This window comes from Colias croceus, chromosome 14 (assembly GCF_905220415.1).
Source record: "Colias croceus chromosome 14, ilColCroc2.1".
NCBI classification, from domain to species: domain Eukaryota; kingdom Metazoa; phylum Arthropoda; class Insecta; order Lepidoptera; family Pieridae; genus Colias; species Colias croceus.
Genome location: NC_059550.1, coordinates 10,520,789 through 10,542,951, shown reverse-complemented (window position 1 = coordinate 10,542,951; position 22,163 = coordinate 10,520,789). Strand labels below are relative to the sequence as shown.

The 22,163-nt window shown below is 32.2% G+C and overlaps 2 protein-coding genes across 2 annotated transcripts; both read right to left on the bottom strand.

The window, feature by feature from the left end:
- Positions 1 to 10,597: 10,597 nt before the first annotated feature.
- On the bottom strand, positions 10,598 to 14,176 carry LOC123697161 (altered inheritance of mitochondria protein 3-like). The gene is made up of 3 exons (XM_045643584.1): positions 14,110 to 14,176; positions 13,244 to 13,453; positions 10,598 to 11,098 (listed from the first exon to the last, which is right to left on the bottom strand). Exons 1-3 carry the CDS (start codon positions 14,119 to 14,121, stop codon positions 10,826 to 10,828), a joined length of 495 nt encoding a protein of 164 aa, XP_045499540.1. The 5' UTR covers positions 14,122 to 14,176; the 3' UTR covers positions 10,598 to 10,825.
- A 3,468-nt stretch (positions 14,177 to 17,644) lies between these two features.
- LOC123697164 (cuticle protein 64-like) lies at positions 17,645 to 18,642 on the bottom strand. The gene is made up of 2 exons (XM_045643587.1): positions 18,513 to 18,642; positions 17,645 to 18,086 (listed from the first exon to the last, which is right to left on the bottom strand). The coding sequence occupies exons 1-2, from the start codon at positions 18,522 to 18,524 to the stop codon at positions 17,757 to 17,759; spliced, it is 342 nt and encodes a 113-aa protein (XP_045499543.1). The 5' UTR covers positions 18,525 to 18,642; the 3' UTR covers positions 17,645 to 17,756.
- Positions 18,643 to 22,163: the final 3,521 nt, after the last annotated feature.

Genomic DNA, 22,163 nt, shown 5'->3' with positions numbered 1-22,163 from the left:
CTCTAAGGCGACGTAATACGTAAACGAAACGATTTAACCTATCACAAATATATTCAATATGACTGTCCCATTTTAGACCTTCGTCTACCAGAACACCTAAGAATTTATGGTGTTTTACCTGTTCGATTACTTGATCATTACATTTTATGTCTAGATTAATTTTGGTGCAATTCTTTGTATAATATTGAATTATTTTTGTTTTTACTAAGTTTATTTTCAGATTATTATTTTGTAACCATTTTACTATATTATATAATGCTGTATTTATATCTCTCTCATATGTATTTTTATCCGTGCATTTAACAATAAGGGTAGTGTCGTCTGCGAATAAAACTGTCTTGTGTTTCACTGATCTCGGTAAATCGTTAATATATAAGAGGAATAAAAATGGACCGAGCACACTTCCTTGTGGTACACCTGATTTATTAACTTTTTTCTCTGACCTATATGAGTTTCGTGTTTGATTTATCATTTTATGAATCTCCACATACTGATATCTATCATTTAAGTAACTTGCAACCCATTCTTTAGCAATTCCTCTTATACCATATTTCTCCAACTTAAACAAGAGTAATTGATGGTCCACAAAATCAAATGCTTTGCTCATATCTAAGAATATGGTGGCTGCTGGTTTTTTTTCAATAAGGGCTTGAATTATTTCTTTCACCATATCGAAGCATGCTAAAGAAGTAGAACTATTTTTTCTAAACCCAAACTGTTCCCGACATAATATCTTGTTTTTATCAACATAATTTTGAAATCTTTCTAAAATTACCTTTTCAAATATCTTAGATAAAACTGGAATTAGTGCTATCGGTCTGTAGTTTTTAATATCATTTGGATCATCTTTTTTATATAACGGTTTTATAACTGATGTTTTTAGAACATGAGGAAAAGTTCCTTGCTCCATAGATAAATTGACAAGAAAGGATAACGGTTTGCAAATATGTACACTGGAAGCTTTTAGTATTTTTGTACTTATACCGTCTGTTCCTACGGAGTTCGTGTTATTTAGGGATTTTATTACTTTTAAAATTTCGTCACTGCTTGTTGGTGTCAAGAATATTGTATTACATTTTTCCGTAGTCAATGTTGTTTTTATTTCAGTTGCATCATAATTAAATTTTTTTTGATTTGTTATGTTAATAAAAAAGTTATTAAATTGTTCACATATATCATTCATTGAGTTGTATACATTATTATTGACTACAATCTTTTCTATTTCTTTAATATTGTTTTCGTCATTAATATTATTAGATATCATGTGCCATAAAGCCTTATTTTTATTTTTTGATAATTTAATAAATTTTTCACATTGAATTTGTTTTGACTTAAGAATGCACCTTTTTAGAATATTTTTGTATTTTATATAATAACCCCAACTATTTGTAAATGTTTTCTTGTAATATATACTTTTTAAATATAGTAGTCGCTTTCGTACACAACATTTCTTCAATCCTTTGGTTATCCAATTAATATTAGGTTTTCCTGTGTTTCTCTTAATCCTAATAAATGGGAAACAGAGATTGTAAAACAGTTGGAATAATTCATAAAAACTATTAAAGCATTCATTTAAGTTATTAAATTCATGTATTTCAGAGAAACTCAATGATGCCATGCACTCGCAAAATTTACGTATATTCTGCTTACTGTAATCTCTTTTTGTTTCAAACCAGGACACATTTACTTTGGGCTTAATCATATTTACTTTTAATATCTGTGCAGTTTCGTGGTCTGATAAACCAAGAGAGTATCAGGAGTTTATAATTTATTTTAATTAAAAAATGTGTTGGTTTTCAAATTACAGTTACAAAACCCAAAACGATCTAAGTAGAAACAATGGAGATATCAAAATGATGAGTGCTCGCAGCATTGAAGCTTTGAGAATAACGTATTATATATGTCGTAGTTTTGTAAACATTTTTAGTTGCATTGATTTCAAATAAACATGTATATAATTAGCATACAGAATATAGATAAACGATTCACGAAATGTAGGTAGATAGCTGTAGTCCTTCCTCTGTTTACTAAATATCGAATGCTAAAGACGAAACGCAGCCTCAAGCAATTGTGTTTAATTATATATGTTAATCGAGCAAATGCGTGCATAAATACTGCTTAATAACTATTATGATAATTTTGGTACCTATTTAAATGTTATTGAGTAATGAGAGGATTCATTTCGTAAAAAAATCTGACACACACATGTTGATAACTATTGCTTAAGTGTTTTGTTTAATAAAAAGTTTGAGAACACGACCAATATCTTATAAGTAATATATAATCGTATCTATTAGGTATTCATCGTGATTTTTTTTGTCAGTCCTATCTTTATCCCATCTCCTCTCATTATACATTTTCTTCGTAAATGCGTAATGTGCGATGATAATTTTTTTGGCATCAGGTGTATCAGTTTCGTTTGCACGTTCTACTATAAAATAAAACTAACTACTTATTACCAGTTTATCTATTTGCAAAGAATACTCAAACTGCGGTATGTAACTAACTGTACATATACATGACATTGCTAACGGTAACTGTAAAGAAAAATAACAGTGCATTGCCGCAATTTTCAATTTTCCGAGAATAATGGCAAAATTTTATCCATCACCACTAATAAAAAGACGAAATAAACTGAAAACCATTTAATACTGTAAAACATCACATCATTTTGCGTAAAGAAACCGGTATAATTCGTTATCACCACCATCCCCGGTTGCCGGACCAGCCGTTATAGCCGCTCCAGCCGCCGTGCCACCCGCCGTAGCTGTAAGCTGGGTAGGCTTGGTAGCGGCGCGCGTACACGAGCGGCGCGGAGTACACCACGGGGCCCGACCAGCCGGACGACCAGCCGCGGCTGGCGGACGCGGCGCAGACCAGCGCCAGGAATGCGAGGCACAACTGGAAGTTGATTTGTATACGAGAAATGTGTAAAGAGCATCATGCGTCTCATTTTTATTATTATAACAGGACATAGTATAGTCATGAATTGTTTAGGTCCCTCTGCTCGTTGCTAGCATGTTTAATAGATCAGATTATGATTATGAAAAACTAACTACTAAAGTTCCTATTAATTGAAAAGGATACATTATAGTACGCACATAGTTATATTTAAGCTAAACAAGGTTGAAGTAGTTCAGATAGCTCAAAATACGACGAAAGTGCTAAGATGTTTTTTTAACAATTTTTAAAGTGAAACAAGCAATGTAACCAGCTTGAAAAGCTTGCCTTGCTTTGGCATAAAGTATCTTTCTATCATGCTCATGCCCTTTTCAACCTGTTTAATAAATAATTATGAAAATTAAGACTTTCAATAATATAATTAATCTAAAAGTTAATTCCCACGTTCACACTTAATTGCGGAAAATTTTATATAATAACCCCAACTATTTGTAAATGTTTTCTTGTAATATATACTTTTTAAATATAGTAGTCGCTTTCGTACACAACATTTCTTCAATCCTTTGGTTATCCAATTAATATTAGGTTTTCCTGTGTTTCTCTTAATCCTAATAAATGGGAAACAGAGATTGTAAAACAGTTGGAATAATTCATAAAAACTATTAAAGCATTCATTTAAGTTATTAAATTCATGTATTTCAGAGAAACTCAATGATGCCATGCACTCGCAAAATTTACGTATATTCTGCTTACTGTAATCTCTTTTTGTTTCAAACCAGGACACATTTACTTTGGGCTTAATCATATTTACTTTTAATATCTGTGCAGTTTCGTGGTCTGATAAACCAAGAGAGTATCAGGAGTTTATAAGTAATTTATTTTAATTAAAAAATGTGTTGGTTTTCAAATTACAGTTACAAAACCCAAAACGATCTAAGTAGAAACAATGGAGATATCAAAATGATGAGTGCTCGCAGCATTGAAGCTTTGAGAATAACGTATTATATATGTCGTAGTTTTGTAAACATTTTTAGTTGCATTGATTTCAAATAAACATGTATATAATTAGCATACAGAATATAGATAAACGATTCACGAAATGTAGGTAGATAGCTGTAGTCCTTCCTCTGTTTACTAAATATCGAATGCTAAAGACGAAACGCAGCCTCAAGCAATTGTGTTTAATTATATATGTTAATCGAGCAAATGCGTGCATAAATACTGCTTAATAACTATTATGATAATTTTGGTACCTATTTAAATGTTATTGAGTAATGAGAGGATTCATTTCGTAAAAAAATCTGACACACACATGTTGATAACTATTGCTTAAGTGTTTTGTTTAATAAAAAGTTTGAGAACACGACCAATATCTTATAAGTAATATATAATCGTATCTATTAGGTATTCATCGTGATTTTTTTTGTCAGTCCTATCTTTATCCCATCTCCTCTCATTATACATTTTCTTCGTAAATGCGTAATGTGCGATGATAATTTTTTTGGCATCAGGTGTATCAGTTTCGTTTGCACGTTCTACTATAAAATAAAACTAACTACTTATTACCAGTTTATCTATTTGCAAAGAATACTCAAACTGCGGTATGTAACTAACTGTACATATACATGACATTGCTAACGGTAACTGTAAAGAAAAATAACAGTGCATTGCCGCAATTTTCAATTTTCCGAGAATAATGGCAAAATTTTATCCATCACCACTAATAAAAAGACGAAATAAACTGAAAACCATTTAATACTGTAAAACATCACATCATTTTGCGTAAAGAAACCGGTATAATTCGTTATCACCACCATCCCCGGTTGCCGGACCAGCCGTTATAGCCGCTCCAGCCGCCGTGCCACCCGCCGTAGCTGTAAGCTGGGTAGGCTTGGTAGCGGCGCGCGTACACGAGCGGCGCGGAGTACACCACGGGGCCCGACCAGCCGGACGACCAGCCGCGGCTGGCGGACGCGGCGCAGACCAGCGCCAGGAATGCGAGGCACAACTGGAAGTTGATTTGTATACGAGAAATGTGTAAAGAGCATCATGCGTCTCATTTTTATTATTATAACAGGACATAGTATAGTCATGAATTGTTTAGGTCCCTCTGCTCGTTGCTAGCATGTTTAATAGATCAGATTATGATTATGAAAAACTAACTACTAAAGTTCCTATTAATTGAAAAGGATACATTATAGTACGCACATAGTTATATTTAAGCTAAACAAGGTTGAAGTAGTTCAGATAGCTCAAAATACGACGAAAGTGCTAAGATGTTTTTTTAACAATTTTTAAAGTGAAACAAGCAATGTAACCAGCTTGAAAAGCTTGCCTTGCTTTGGCATAAAGTATCTTTCTATCATGCTCATGCCCTTTTCAACCTGTTTAATAAATAATTATGAAAATTAAGACTTTCAATAATATAATTAATCTAAAAGTTAATTCCCACGTTCACACTTAATTGCGGAAAATCCTTTGAACTTTAGCAATTCACCTGATTGGCGATGATAGATACAACAGTGTCAAAGTTTAATGTCTGTTTACGAATTATGACAGTTTATGTGAAGGGAATACGAGAGTACTATTTGGAGAAATATTAGGCCATTGGCTTGAAGGAACATATAAGAACAAAATAAGGAATTTTGCTGTAAAAATTGGGTCATGCACGCACCAGTAAAGTGACATGACGGCAGATGTGTATCGATTGGCAATACCTTTAAAATGATATCCGCAAATGTTACAACAAAATTAACATTCAAGAATTCAGATTCAGAATTTCTATATTCTATTCCTATATGTATTAAATTAAGTAATAAATGAAGCAACTTACGAGGAATCTCATCGTGGCAGGTGTTGGTTGTGTTTGACGCTCAGACGCATCTTCAGGCTTATATACTGCATTCAATAAGGCATCTTCCCCACGTGACTGCGCTCGACATCATATCCTTTTGTATATAAATATAGGTGTAAGTGTTTGTTTGTTACTTTAAAAACATAAATTTGAAAAGATTTTATAGGTCTACATTTTAAGACTTTATATTTCAAAGCCGATAATTAATTTTGGTTATATTTCTGATTTGGAGTTTGGTCTTTTTCATCACTGCAAGAATTTAGTAGCAACAATGTAATTTTGAATTAATTTTACGAGCAATGCCACGGGCATTCCTATACTACCGCTAATGGAGACCCCTTATCTGCTATTCAAAACACTTGTTTTGCATTCATCGCTGTTTTGCTTCGAACTGTCAATAAAATTCAGTACTACACCAGAAATGTATTTCGTTTGGGCAATATTTTGTCCAGTTTTATGATTTTGCGTGGGTTTGCTGGGTCATCGGTTTAATATATTGCAGATTAGTCTATTTTGTAAGATTTAATACGGTTTGTTGTGAACAGTGGAGGTCGGGCATCGTTTATTGTTGTTTCTGCATTCTTCTAACAAATTATAATATTTAAGTAAATCAAGGAGTTCCAATTTACTACTTGTTTATACATAATATAAATAATAATATTAAATTGGTTTTGAAATATTCAAATCACATCCCTAATGTAGATGTCGCTAAATAAGCAATACACATTCAAATAATGTACAACAGTATGTGGGTTATAGCACTTTATAGTTTACAGTTTAGACACTGGTGTTACAAACCACTACATACTCTGTTTTAGCAGATAGAGAATGATATCAAATGCATATTTCGATTATAGTTGTGAACAAATTAAATGTTTTTGTTTATAATATACACCTACATCTTCCTCAACCCTCAATCCAATACAAATTTCCTCCTTCATTTATTTTTTATTTTTGTGTAAAATTGTTCTATAAAAGTTACCTAAGCCTACCTACATCTTAACACCACACCTTCGCAGCTACCCAATTAGTATGTTTTGATCTGTCTCTACGACTACATCTAGGTAATTATATTAAAATAGTTAACCAAATTGTTCACGGATCTGAAGGTTGATAAGGTTCACAGCCTTTTTATGAGGACAAACAATAAAGTTTAATGCGTTAATAATTGTAGCGATGACTGCAATCAAGCCTCGCTGTAAAACAAGCCTGCTTATTGCTTATAATGGTAGTTATTGATTGGTTGAGCTTAACTTTAACGCTTTATTTAATCATAATCTTTAACTCGTATGTACGTGTTTAAGCTGTTAGGTTAATTTAACAAAGAACTTCAATTATCGTTCAATTATTCGAGTTGTTTCCGCGAGTGCAATGCCGTGCGATGGATTTTATACGAAGACAACATTTTTTAACAAAAGCAGGTATCATATTATCTTGGTTGGGAATCAAATATATATTTTTGAGAGATAGAAAGCTTTATGAAGAGCTAGTTGGATTCGTGTCGAATCGTTCTTTACTTTCTTAATAATAAAAATACCAATAACTACAAATTTCATTGTAATATTACAGAGCAGAGCTCTACCATACTTTTTATCTCAGGCAGACCATTGATACTAGGGCTCTATTTATTAACAGAAAAGTATTCTGTTGAACAAGCTAGTACAAATAGGTATGCGTTTCGTACATTTGTACGAAATGTATATTGTTTTCGTAAAATATAGAGCATTTGCTCTATATTTTAAAATATGATACAAAGCTGTACTGGTTCAATAGGATGACATTTATGTATGCCCCGGCTTCGCCCGTGGTACATGTCCACGTTTTCTCTCCATAAGAACCATCCTCGTACTTCAAGGAATATAATATGTATTAAAAACACATCCACTGTCAGCAAAGCATCCTAAGGCAACCACTGAAAATCAGTGTATTGCACTGAGTGGCGGAACTATTGTGGCATACATATGTTTAAGTTAGATTTAAGTTTCTTGTTTCATATTATTTGTATCTTTTTATGTATCCTTAATAAACGTATTTCATTTCATTAAAAAAAAATTAACGAAATCGGTTCAACCGTTCTCGAGTTATAGGTACGCTTACCAAAATATTTTGAGAATCATTTTTATGTTATAGATTATGTGTATTGTTTGGCTGTAAAAGAGATGGTCTTATTTAAAAAAAAAGACGTGTGGCACTCGGGGACTGCCGCGGCAAAGCTATTGCATAGCATGCCTACAAGCCACACCTCCGTGCCTGTCGGAGTGGGGAGCGAGAGGTTTTTCGCGGAATTTCTGGATTCGGTCCCCGCGCTCAAGGCCCGCGATAGAAGCTATGCAATAGCTTAATAAATAATAATCCAATTAATTTTCGCTGATGAAGCTAAATATTACATATTCCAAAAACATCCTAGAGGTGAGAGATATTGATTACCGCGTTTATTAAATGCTTATATCATCAATACTCAACTACGATTAACGATGTTTCATTGAATATCTTTAGTGATGATAAATGAATTAATATTATGTTTGAGACGACAACAATACATAATATATTGATAGGTGACAAATTAATAGTGAGATATTCGATTAATAATTTGATTACATTAATTACATTTATATAATACTAGAGGTCCGCCCCGGCTTCGCCCGTGGTATATATTTCGCAATAAAAGGTAGCCTATGTCCTTTCTCGGGTATCAAAATATCTCCATACCAAATTTCATGCAAATTGGTTCAGCAGTTTAGGCGTGATTGAGTAACAGACAGACAGACAGACAGAGTTACTTTCGCATTTATAATATTAGTAAGTATGGACTATCCGACCCACACAATTTCCTCTGCTAAAATAGATAATTTATTCTCATTTTTTTATAGATCTTCTGCTTCTACTGTACAAATCGAGGTGTGAGGTGATTTATTCCAGTTTATTGTCTTCGGATTAGGGAAATAGACAAAAATCATTTTTCCGATAGTTACTGGAAAAACTTAAGCAGAAAAGCTTCGATCTATGAGGTATAAAATAAAAATAATGATCTCTAAACTCACCAAATTTATAACTCCTAGATAAGCATCCATATAAGCTTTATCGATATGATCTGATTCGATAATTTAAAAATAGAGCGAGACTTCTTATTTGGGAAATTATAGAAATCGTATTCATATCAATCATAAACAAACTCCAGTTAATCTTTTTTATACGAATCTGAAGATGCATTACATGTATATAGGAATATCTTGAAGACCTTGAGCTGTACGTTGTATTGGGAATATTTTGCTTAAACGATTTCTTGAACCGATAGGTTCGATAAACTAAGGATGAACAATGAACATTATATCCAAAGATAATAAAAGTTACAACCAAATTTAAAAATGAGAGAGACTCTTTTAGTAAAAACTGGAAATAGTGAATGTAATTTATTTTCTCAAAGTATACAGTCAATATCATTTTACATGTTATAATAATCTGTTATGTAATGCATTGAAATCTCTACATTTCTGAAACATCTTTATGAATGTGTGAGCCCTAATCCGACCTTTGGTATATTGAAGCATGGATCAAGTTATCCTAATTCCCAACGAATTAGTAGGTATATGCCTACTACAGTTTAATATCACGAGAATTTTCCACTTATGATTTTACGTGAATATTATACATTTTGCTTCGTGTTTTTCCAATTAGAATAAATAAGCGGGTCGATTAGTAGCAATATGGTAGTAGTATCCGAATTCCGTATATATAATACTAGCTGCGCCCTGCGGTTTCACCCGCGTAACTCTGCTCCTGTTGGTCTTAGCTTCATGATATACAGCCTAAAAAAATCCGACCAGAAGTTCTTGACTTAGCGCGTTCAAACAAACAAACTCTTCAGTTCTATAATATTAGCATGGATTTTCCTAGGACATTAGCTATTTGGATAACTACCTACTTTTCTAGCAATATAATTTTTTTGTATAGATACATATTTGGCGTATGCCGTAAATAATTAAATAACTAAAAAAATGTTATTGATTTGGGTTCATCAAAATATATTGCCATGTACGGAGTGAGGAGTTTGAGAACAGGATCTTAAAATATGTTATATCTCTCTAAGCTATTTCAATCGATATTTAATTATAAAATTTTTGCGTTGTTTTTTTCCTTAACATATCATTTGATTAAATTAATTAATTTCATATTCGACTTAACTAATTTTGAACGGAAGTGTGCTTTTTTTCTTCTTTTTACTGAAAGTCTAAAACACCAATTTTCTTGGTCATCTATAAAATTATGCACAAAAATTAATAAAATTAAAATATGGACGTAGAGACTATTTGTATCCAGCTATTTTTATATCGGCACGAAGCTATATAGTTACTTTTATAAATAGGGTCCTAACTCCTATATGTGATTTATTTTAAGTTACGCTTTTGATGGAACGTGAGATGGAACATTTTTGTACATACCAAACATAATGTGTAATGATGTAATATGATACATAAATCATTGGCCAAAAAATAAGCGTACCTCAATTTGCCACTAAAATGTTTATACCAAAGTAGGTGATAAATTAACACAAGTTGATTTTTTATTTCAATATACGTATATTGTATCGGATTTCATTCATTTATACTAATATTATAAAGCTAAAGAGTTTGTTTGAACGCGCTGATCTCAGGAACTACTGGTCCGATTTGAAAAATTCTTTCGGTGTTATAGGCTATAGCCCATTTATATTATAGAAGGCTATCGGCTATTTAAGTATATCATCACTCTAAGACTAACATGAGCAGAACCACGCGGGTGAAACCGCGGAGCGCAGCTAGTTGGTAATATTTTAAGGATTGGAAAAAAAATAAAACACAGATATAATAATGTCTATTTATTTGTAAGTCTTCGTTAATTTTTACAACCCGTAAATTCTTATCTTATTCCTTGAGTATTTTGAAGTACTATATTGCGAATGATTTACTTAAACATTTAAAGTTAATAAACTTAAATCCGTGGTAATTAATTTTGTCACTATCTTTCCCAAATAACGCAAGGAAAAATGGGACAAAACTTTACATACGAATAGAAGTTAGTTTATTCAATAAATTAGCACCAAGGGTCGCTGGACCAAGCGTTGTTGCTGTAAGAAGGAACTGAGTAGGACTGGATCGGTTGCACCGTCTGGTACTGCTGGATGGGCCTGTACTCCTGAATCTGTCTGTACTGCTGGACGGGTCTGTACTCCTGGACGGTGGAGTACACTGGCTGGATGTTCTGCACGGTTCTGATGGGCTGCTCGTAGATTGGCTGCTGGACGGTGTATTGCTGAGGGACGGTGTATACGGCTGGCTGGCTCACGTAGGTCTGTTGTGGTTGCCACTAGAAGGAAGCAATTATATGATATTAAAATTCTTTAGGATTAACTACAATTTATGGGCGATTATGATCGCCTATAAATTGTACAATTAAAAACTTTTACAACTACTTTTACAAATTTTTAGGCAAGGTAGGCATTCATTATGTTGTTATAATAAATTAATAATATTAATCTCAAAAGAGAAAATTAGCTTTATTATCTTCCGGTTCGTAGTCAGGATGATGAGAAAAAATTTAATGAACAAGTGGACAGTTTCAATTATGCTATCTTTAAAAACATAATTTTTTATAGTTAAATAATCATAATATAGATGTTGGTTCCGAAATTTAAATTATTAGTATCTGGCAAGAAATTCATGTATTTCCTATTTTAAAAATAAATTATACAAATAACAATCAGTGACTGAATAATCCAAATAAAAATATCTAAGTATGTAAGGCATCGGAAATTACCAACTTAATTAAATAAGCACTTTAATATTGAAAAATGTGTCTTTTATGATAAGCGGATATTCGTCGGCAGTCTTTGCTGCATTTAAATTTATTTTTAGTTGCAAAATATATATGAAGATTGTAATTATTGAATTCCACTTATAAATCCATACTAATATTATAAATGCGAAAGTAACTCTGTCTGTCTGTCTGTCTGTTACTCAATCACGCCTAAACTACTGAACCAATTTGCATGAAATTTGGTATGGAGTTATTTTGATACCCGAGAAAGGACATAGGCTACTTTTTATCCCGGGAAAATGACGCAATCCCGGAAATCCCACGGGAACGGGAACTATGCGGGTTTTTCTTTGACTGCGCGGGCGAAGCCGCGGGCGGAAACCTAGTATATAATTAATTATTCAAGTTATTTTTTTAAACAAAATCTACAATCAGAAATAAAAGTAACCTTCATGAATCCTTATTTCAAAAAGTCTGCAAAACACTTTCGTTTTGATCCGATATAAACAAGTAGGTAGGCAACTATCCGATTTTAAGACAGAACAAGCTGGCTCTACAATTTAATTAATTTCTTTAATGCGGTTTAATAAATCATCGTTAATACAAATTACCTTAAATTATGGTAACTACGATAGAAATAGTAATATAATATATAAAAAAGTTTATCTTCGAAATGTTAAAAAAATTTAAACATATTTCCGAAACTTAATCATAAAATCTTAAAAGAATAATAATATATTTCAAAATAAATAATTAACCGGCCGCTGGTAAATGTGGACGTGTACGAGAATTAAATATTATTGGGTTTTTCTACTCATTTGTATATTTTTAGGGTTCCGCAATTCAAATGTAAAGAACCATTTCGAATTTTTTTTCCAACTGATAGGCAACAACAATGTAGTGTTTTAAGTTGTTTTGTAAGTCTTGTGATATTAGAAAGTTATGTGACATGACTTTCATAGTAATTAAAACTTTATCTTCAATAATTGTGAATATTTTTTTGTTTATCATGTATACCTGTATGTAGATTGTAGATACCTATATACTATATAGGATTCTATCGAAATTATTATAGAACTGCATCTTCATCACACAACTGAGTGTTTTGATTTTTGATATCTACCAATTAAATATAATAAATACTTTGTACGGAGCATAGTAATTAGTTGACCGGCTCGCTCTTGACCGGTTTCATTTAATTAATGCAAATTATGAAAATTATGTCTTTAAAACTGGACATTCAAGTAACACTAAGTCAACAACAAAATAGTATTGGCTCATAAAATTTTAATATACCTAAGATAAGATTGGAAGTCATGGTGAATGCGTTATTTTCAAGAGTAAAATGCTTATCAATTGGAAAAGTGTGTTTTTTTTAATGTATAACACTTTTGTTATATAAATATGGCGGTGAAGAAACGTAGGATATACGCCTATAGAAGTAGGATTTGTATATTGTACGTCATTACATTTTTGATGTTGATATTTACTACGTTTTCAATTCCTTTCTTACATCCGCCTATTTTCAACAACTTCTTTTTCAAGGTTAGATAGCCTATCTTATTCTAGTCGTAACTAACGTCCCTAGCTCTTCTTTTTACAACAATATAAGTACCTCAAACCTTCACATTTTCAATGTTATAATCTCCAAATATTATTATTGTATAAAGTTAATTTTCAATCAAAATGTCTTACCGATTGCACATTGTAACTAGGCTGGCTCACGTACTGCGCCTGGTAGGGTTGGTAGGCGTGTTGCTGGAGTGAGGTGGATTGGTACTGGGTCTGCTGCAGCGAGTTGGACTGCAGGGAGGAGGAGTGCAGGAGGTTGGGCTCGTAGTGGTTGAAGCTGCGCTTGGGACGCACCGGTCCGGCGACAGCGGCGCTGATGACGGCTAGGATGATCTGGAAAATGGGTTAGTTTTTAATTGGTATGTTTAAATATATATTATGATTATGTTTAAATAGGTTATGTGTGTAAGTATACAGTTAGAATATAATGAAGTCCCTGTTCATGGTTTTTTGTTACGACGAAAGTGAAATAATATTGAGGTGTTCTCTTTTCTGTTCTTGAAATTCTTTACATTTAAATAGGTATATAATCTGATGACATACATTTGGACATGGAATAAGCTAATAATTAATTACAGTAAAGTTTTGTTAACACGAGTGATAATATAAATACATAAAAGCAGATATAGTTTTATAAACTTAATTCCCTTGTTAATGTTACAGAGCTAAAATTACTTCCGTAAAGTTTGCTATTACATCGTTGACGTTTTAAGAAAACATTTTAATTAATAAAAATCTAAATTCAACTATAATTTTAATAAAATCTCATTAAAAATAATAAAATTTGAATGTTATTTGCACTTAATTTAAGCATCAGATCTTCTTGCAGAATTATTCCAATTTCAATATTAAAGTTAAAATTTAAGTTACTTAAGATTTGATCCATTTAATAAAAATGGATTAAGCAAAAATTCGTTACACATTAAATTGATTCCAACTTTTATAACATGCAATAAAATGTATCCTAGCACATTATACGAGCAACTTACCAAGTATTTCATGTTGCTAATTTTACAGATACTATCACTGAGAGCCGAGCACGAGCAATGAGATGACGAAATCGTTCTCATCGTATATATAGATAGCACAGGACATTATTTATAGGCCATAAATACCGAACAGGATCCTATAAGAGTTATATAATTCAGAACATGAATATTTCGGCTAGAGCCGTTGGGTATTCCAAACCCTTGGGTTGACGACCTATCCTTCATAAGATTGATATATTGCAATTTTAACCGACTTCAAAAATAGTTTATAATTTTACGTACATTTTTATTTGTTTGTAGAGTTACTAAGCTCATATTATAATTATGTACATATTTTGTGGGCTGACAAGGTATTTCAATCCTCTCAAGAAAATTTTTAGTTATAAATCGATTTAACTACATGATTTTGCTGTTTGATACATATTCTTTATGAATATTCAATTATTGATTGAAGAATTACTGCTTCAAAAGACATGTTTGCTAATACAATTCTATTAGATTTTCTGCTGCGAAATCAGGGAATTTCGTTGCAGGTAAAATAACTCTATCTTGCATACCTATGGGTAGAAGATATAAGATGCCTATTAAATCACAAAAAAATTATACATTCTAAAAATAGACATTCCTTTTTCATATTTAAATCAGCAAAGCGTTTAATCATACACAAGTACATAAGTAGTATCTTACTTGTCTATTTGATATGTGTGCAAATTACGTAATTTTCTTTAATAATCAATGATACATATCCGTAGGCTTTGCGGTTACCTCGTAAATCAATACAATCCACAGGACTGGATTAAGTTGAAGTTTATTGACCGGTTTACAAGTTTTCACACACCTGTTCTTTGTGCTGGATCGTACATTATGTATTGTAATAAAAATGAATTTAGAAATGATAACTCTATGTTTATGTCATTCTATGGACATGCTTATCTTGGTCGTTTATAGTCTGCATTTATTTAGCTTTCAGATTCTGCATAAATATAGGTAGTAATAACATGGACCCAATATGGTAACAATTAATTGTTTCATATGGACCAACCCTAAATGTTTACGTTACATACAAATAGGATAAGAATAACTTTATGATTGGTCAATGTGCGCAATATGAAAAATTTAAATATTTTAATAATACGAAGACAAAAACAGCACATACCTAATTAAAATTAGATTTAAATTAATAGGATATTCAATATACATATCTATACCAAATTACAGTTTCTATGGTCGAAATATTTCTGAAGGTAAAACATAAATGAATCTCAAACTGGATTTCATATTATGTAAATATAAAGTAGAATTTAATAAAACTTTTTAATAAAAAGGTCACCGACTTCCAGATGTTCGCAGTTACGTTACATATTTAACATTTTTGTAACTAAGAAATTAATAGCTTATGAGCATGGAATCCTAAATTCCTTAAAATTAAATTACTATTCTTTGAGCGGCTTTACACCACCGCACATTATTTTCCAAATAGAAATGAGTAAAAAATTTTCTTTAAAAAATTAATTAATTGAATACCGCAAAACACCCATCCTAGAATATATTTGAATAATATCGGAATGTTGTTAATCAAATAATATGGTAATTATGTATGTAGGTATATAATATAGTTTAATGAGATGACTAACTACCAGGATGTTATAAATTGGTAGGCTTCGGTGGCGCCTTTGACAGGTTTTTTTAGTGAAATGATAAAATTTTATACAATTCGATACCTACATTTTGTTATCTCCTTCACTCTTTAATAGTTTGACATATAAATATATTAGAATGAGATATATAGAGTTTGATAACGCTAATAATTATAGGTTATGTTTGTGGTTTGACTCCATTTGGAGTTATGAATTACGAATTAATAATGGAAAATAGTTTTTTTTTTGTTGAGCCTATGTGGAGTCGAAATCAAAAAAAAAACAGTATTTAATACATATATTCTAATCATTCTTCATAAATCAATCCACTAAAATAATTGGCCTAAATAATTAATCTAAATGTTTTATTATAATATATTAAACCTTAAGTCTAATAATTGGCTTCTATACAATTATTTTTTTTTAGTTTTATAGCCCTAAAAGGCTTGTAAGCATTTTTTTGTTAATAGAAAACATTTAATCAAGTGCCTAATCATCAAATGACTTGTACAGGCTCTAAATGGCACTCTATAATATATATAATATTTGTTATGTAAGAGAGAGTGGTTTATTTGTGGTTAACTAGATCATTCTAGACTTGTAAGTACAGTGCATGTACCTTGGACAGGGTTAGTGGTAAAACGTATGAATATGATTTATGGTAGACTAGCTGCGCTAAACGGTTTCACCCGCGTGGCTCCACTCCTGTTGGTCTTAGCGTGATGATAAATAGCCTTCCTCGATGAATGTGCTATCTAACACCGACATAATTTTACAAATCGGACCAGTAGTTCCTGAGATTAGCGCGTTCAAACAAACAAACTCTTCAGCTTTTAATATTAGCATAGATTTAATTTATAGACTCGATTTATTAAACTTTTACGTTCCGATAGAGTCATATTATGTCTATGGAAGAGTCTCGCTAAAACATCTTTATTCGTGTTTACGATTGCTTACGAGAAAACATGTTACCAATAAGGATAATCTAATTTAATGTGTCAAGATATTTTTTTAAATATTCCTACCTTCGTGTTTTGTATGCCTAATGGATATATTTGATACACTTTTTAATGTATATAATATGGTATAAACCCTAGGAATATAAACCCTTACAAGTTATTTCACATGATCAATTATTTATTAATATTACTGCTCAAAACTGCAACTTGTGGTAGAATAATTTATATGGTTAAAATTTTCCACTGTTTTGTAAAAATATTTTGCACTAAAGAATGCGTAAGAATAAGATACTTATAACTTGTAAGTACTATAAATTATGTTATTTGATTCTGTAAATAAAGTTAAGTCGATATTTTTATGAATTTGAACGATTATCTGCATAACAATCACGTGACATAATTTACTACATTGTGTAAATAAGTCTATGTTTGAGTTGAGTCTGACTACTTCATTAACTAAAATATAAATTGGATGAAGTATCGTAAAATCTTATATAAGTAATTAATACTCGTAGAATAAATATGACTATTCACAAATCACAATGATAAACCTAAGTAATGAGGTTACAATAAAATAAATAGTATTTACTATCAAAATAGCGAATAGTTCAAGTACCGAACATAAATGACAGGAAGTTATTGCAACACAACTTCCGCTTGGGAAACAGTTGCGCTTTTGAAATGAACGCAGCATTTGAGCGATGTCGCCTTTTGGTGCTTTGATTGGTCAATGTGAAAATACTCGCCAATGATACCTAATGTGATATGGTCAAAGAAAATGCCATTGGGAAATAAATACTTTAGTAAACTTTATACAAGTAAATGCCGTTTCTTATTTTACTTGTAACACGTAAATAGCAAAAAGCTCATGTATTTGCCATTATGTTTTGTTCACGTAAACAATTTGTACGTACACGCTGACATAAATAAAACTGCATATACATTTAATAAATTTATTGACCTTAACTCACAATACTAATTTGGCACTGACGTGGTAACCTGTACCATATCGCTCGCTCGTGCGAGGTGTTTGAATACGGGGGCGTAGGCCCTAATGCCAGCCGTGGCCGAGTCCCAGGAGGGGAGCACCGAGCCCATGGCCGTAGATACCGTGGCCGTACAGGCCGTGGTCGAGCACTGGGGCAGCGATGCTATGGCTTATGATGGGAGCCGGGAGTGCCACGCTGTGGCTGACGATGGGCGCGGAGTAGCCGATGCTGTGGCCCCCGTAGAGGCCGAGCCCGTGGCCCCCGTAGAGGCCGAGTCCGTGGCCCCCGTACAGGCCGTGGCCGAGCCCTCCGTAGCCGAGCCCGAGCAGGCCACGCTTCTCTTTCTTCTCCTCCGCGCCGTAGACGGCTGCTACGAGCAGGAGTACAATCACCTGGTGGAGGAAATATTTATAAGAACGTGGTTGTCATGATACTTATATTAAATAGACTTTAGAGCACAAACCCTAACGGATTAGGGTTAACTTTGAAACACAATATGTTTTTCGCGAAATGTTACAATAACTATATACTTAATATTATTTATATTCCGATCAGCGTATAAAAACTCTATCGAATCGTAAAAAACAATTTTATACCTACTATAAATGAATAAGTATGTGCAATTCGAAAATTTCATTTAAATTAAGCAAACAAAAATAATATTATGGGTTTGTATTCGATTTTTATCATTAAAAGAGTGCGGGTTAGAATTTTGCCACTGTTTAGTTTTAAATTCAATAATTAATTACGTTTATGAAGCAAATTTATTTAAGAATAAAGACTTTGTAAATTGAATTAAATATAAAATAAATACTCACGATAGCTTTCATTTTAAATAATTTAAAGTAAATAAAACTGAGTGGTTTCAAGTGAGCTAGATATCTAACAGACACTAGTTCTGCGGGACCTAGTGCTTATATACGCGCCCTAAGCGGACCTAACCCCTCTCAAATGGTCAACGATTGGCAAAATTAACTAAAACCTTTCTGATCTCAATAATTTGTCATTTGCGAAAATGTATGGTCTATTAACATACTTTCATATTATACACTCATAACCAATAATTAGCAGGAAATAGTTGTAGCAATGTCCAAATAATGTTTTTTAATTTTAATACCCCAATTTAATGTATCAATATGCAATTTATTCTATTCTTCAAATGTTATACAACGAAAACAGTAAAAACAAAATAATTTTACAGGGAAATGGGAATATGTAGAGCGATGAGACTCAAAACAAGTCTGTAGTGTGTGTATCTACATGGTATCTACTATATTTTCGCGATAAATGCAAAATCTGTTGCACCGATTTTCACAAAAAAATAGCGCACGCCGAAAGCTAGTAATAGATTTCTGGGTGATAGAAAATTTTATAGTAATACTAGCAAACCGCCCGCGGCTTCGCCCGCTTTCTCTAAAACGATTTGAGATTTAACCTATCTCTCAAGTTGGATCGAACTGCACATGGTGTGCAAATTTTATTATAATCGATTAAGTGGTTTAAGAGTCCATTGAGGACAAACATTGTGACACGAGATTTATATATATTAAGATTTGCAAATTTCAATAACAACTTCATGTCGTTTGCAGTTCAACAGTTGCTAACTTTTTCTTTTGCTAATTGTTTTGAAATATGTAAAAAGTGATTTTGATATGATTAAAAAAAAGCATTAAGAGTTTACTTAGAGTTACTTGTCCACCGGAAAGCATTTTTTACATTGAAGAGCGGTGGTTCTTACCGGTGGTAAATTATTTTTTTCTATATTTTGAAAAGCGCTAAGAAGTCTATAAGGAGAATATATGTTTGAGTTTTAGTTTCCATAGTTCGATCTTACGTTCCTTCGGTTTATGAGAAGTATTTAGAAATAGGAAGTACCCTCGTGTTTGCGCATACCTTTGCATTAGATTTAATTTATTTCCTGCGCAGTAGCCTAGTTGCAATCGAGATTGACCGCCTCCATATATCATACCTACCTACAAAAAAGTGTGAATGGAAATGGAAATACGGTAAAACAAATTTAAACTCCACTAGGAGCCATTATGTAAAATACAGAATTAAATCATATCAGAATTATGAAGTTTATAAAGCAGAGTTGGAGAGTTAATTACAGTATATATAATATATATATAACTTTAAAACGGCTGAAGGGATTTACATGAATTTTTTGTATTGCTCATTAAGAAAACAAGTTTAACATTGTGAAAATTTAGGTACATCTACCCGAACGGGATCGGGGCGAACAGCTAGTTCTAGAAGTACATGAATGAATCTTAGATTATTGTTTGGTCTGAATGTTGCTGTTTTTCAATTATATTTTTAGTTGATTGTATGTTTTAACAATTGAGGTCAAGCAATCGGTAAATATCAGTTCGAATGTGAACCTTTGGTGGCCGCCGAATCGTGTCCTATACCGTATTTATCTGCTTGTGATATAATCTATTACCTTTACAAAGGTTTCAAATACAGTTTCTACTTGTGATTAAAGTAATAAAATGCACACCAAAGTTCATTTTTGTTCATTTCATATCATTTTCGATTCCTTCAAAAGATATAGGCGTAAAGATAAGAATAGTTTTTGAAGGTATATATAAATATAATATACGTATATATTCGTATAAAGTACTAAAATAATAATAAAAAGATAATATTTAATTTTTTATTCATTCGGTCCCTTTTTATTTTATCATTTCAATTTATTTCTACAGCTTGAGTAAGAATAATTTATGTATTAATACTTACTTGAAATTTGGTAAGAACTTTCTACGGTAAATTCGGTTCGTTTTGTACGTCATGTATATTATAAATATTTCACTCTCTTATTTAACAATAACATGAGTTTATTATACAAGAGTAAATAACAGTGCAAAATAATTAAGCGGAGCTTGTCACTTCACAACTGACTTGATTGCATGCACTCTATTAAACAAAAATAGTATTTTGGTTCCAACAACACTTTTATTATTTTTACACAAAAAATAATAACCAATACACCTGTCCATGATTAAAATAATTCACTTTCTTCACATTTGAGGCTTTACAATCAGCTCAGAATAGTCTGTCTCTATCGATGTCATATAAGGGTTTTCCACACTGGTCACAAAGCCACTCGCTCTCTAAAGGCAGCTGCCACAACTCTCCTAAAAGTCTGCTCTTAGTCTCACACTCTGGATGCGACACTATTGTCACAAAAACCGTATCCAATAAATTATTTTTATGCTCTATTCTTCGCAAGAGTTGTAGAGTTCGCAGTAAAAGTCGGGTTCGTAGAGCAGCCGGGATAAAAGGTGACTTCAAGACTCTCTTTGATATCGCTAACAGCGCTTTTATGTGTTGGTCCAACTGAGTTCCCGATATAAAGTTTAGAGCCAAGGTTTCCTCGCTACGGGAATATAGACTTTCCATATTATAAATACAATCAACCTTAACGAATATTTGAGTAAGTGATCACAGTTGTTCCTATTTGCGTACTGACATTTTTAGAAGAATATAAGTAAGGTAAGGTATATCTAATTTTAAGTGGGTTCTTTAAACCTCGTTAAGATAATGATAATCACCATAATGCAGTTTAAGTAAAAGTTATTTTTAATTTGTTCAATTGTAATTAGTTAAGAATAGGTGCGAAAGCAATTCATAATTATATTAATTATAAAGTCGAAATTACCTTATTTATTCAATCATTTAACTACGTTAATGAATCTTCAATTATTTAATGAGATATTATGCCTATTTAGTTTATTGAAAACATATGTTTTGATAGCAATATTTATTTCCCTTTTAATTTAATGTTTGTGAAACGAGTGATGTGAAATATTAAGGTGTCTGTATAAGGCCTAATGTCCTAATGCAATGAAACCTGCAATGGAGTGGAAAAACACTGCTACACTTCGTATTTTGTAAACAGATATCTATGTACTAGTTTTTGTACAAGCTAGCGCTGTGGCTGTGATTTAAAGTTTGAATTGAATCACAAATATGGTCAGTAAGGATTTATATGCTCTATTTAATGTACCCTTGTGACTTTGATCTTTATCTTCGTCGTCGATCTGCAATCATCTTTAGATTTTGCTGTTGACGCCAAAGATTAAATGTTGAATGAAAAAAAAATGCTATTCGGAGTTCCTGAGTTGCGTTTTCTCGCATCCTCTTTTTTCCCTTCCGTTTTTTTGTATGTGTAACTCTATGTAAACTTAATAATTATAAAAAAATATGAGTACTTAATGCCTATCATACATGGTATATACTATCTAAATGACTTATATAATATATATTGCACATTAAACCTTTCTATCTCTGCATGTTATGGTCTGATATTTCTAATTTGGGGTGTAATGGCCGTATACCATCCAACGGCCAAAGCCAACCTCACCTGCTCGTGGTGCACCCTGCTGATCAACGGACGAGGCTCTGGCGACATTTTAGAGTGGTAGGACTACAGATGCGTAAGATGTTCTCTTTTGAACATCCTGTGC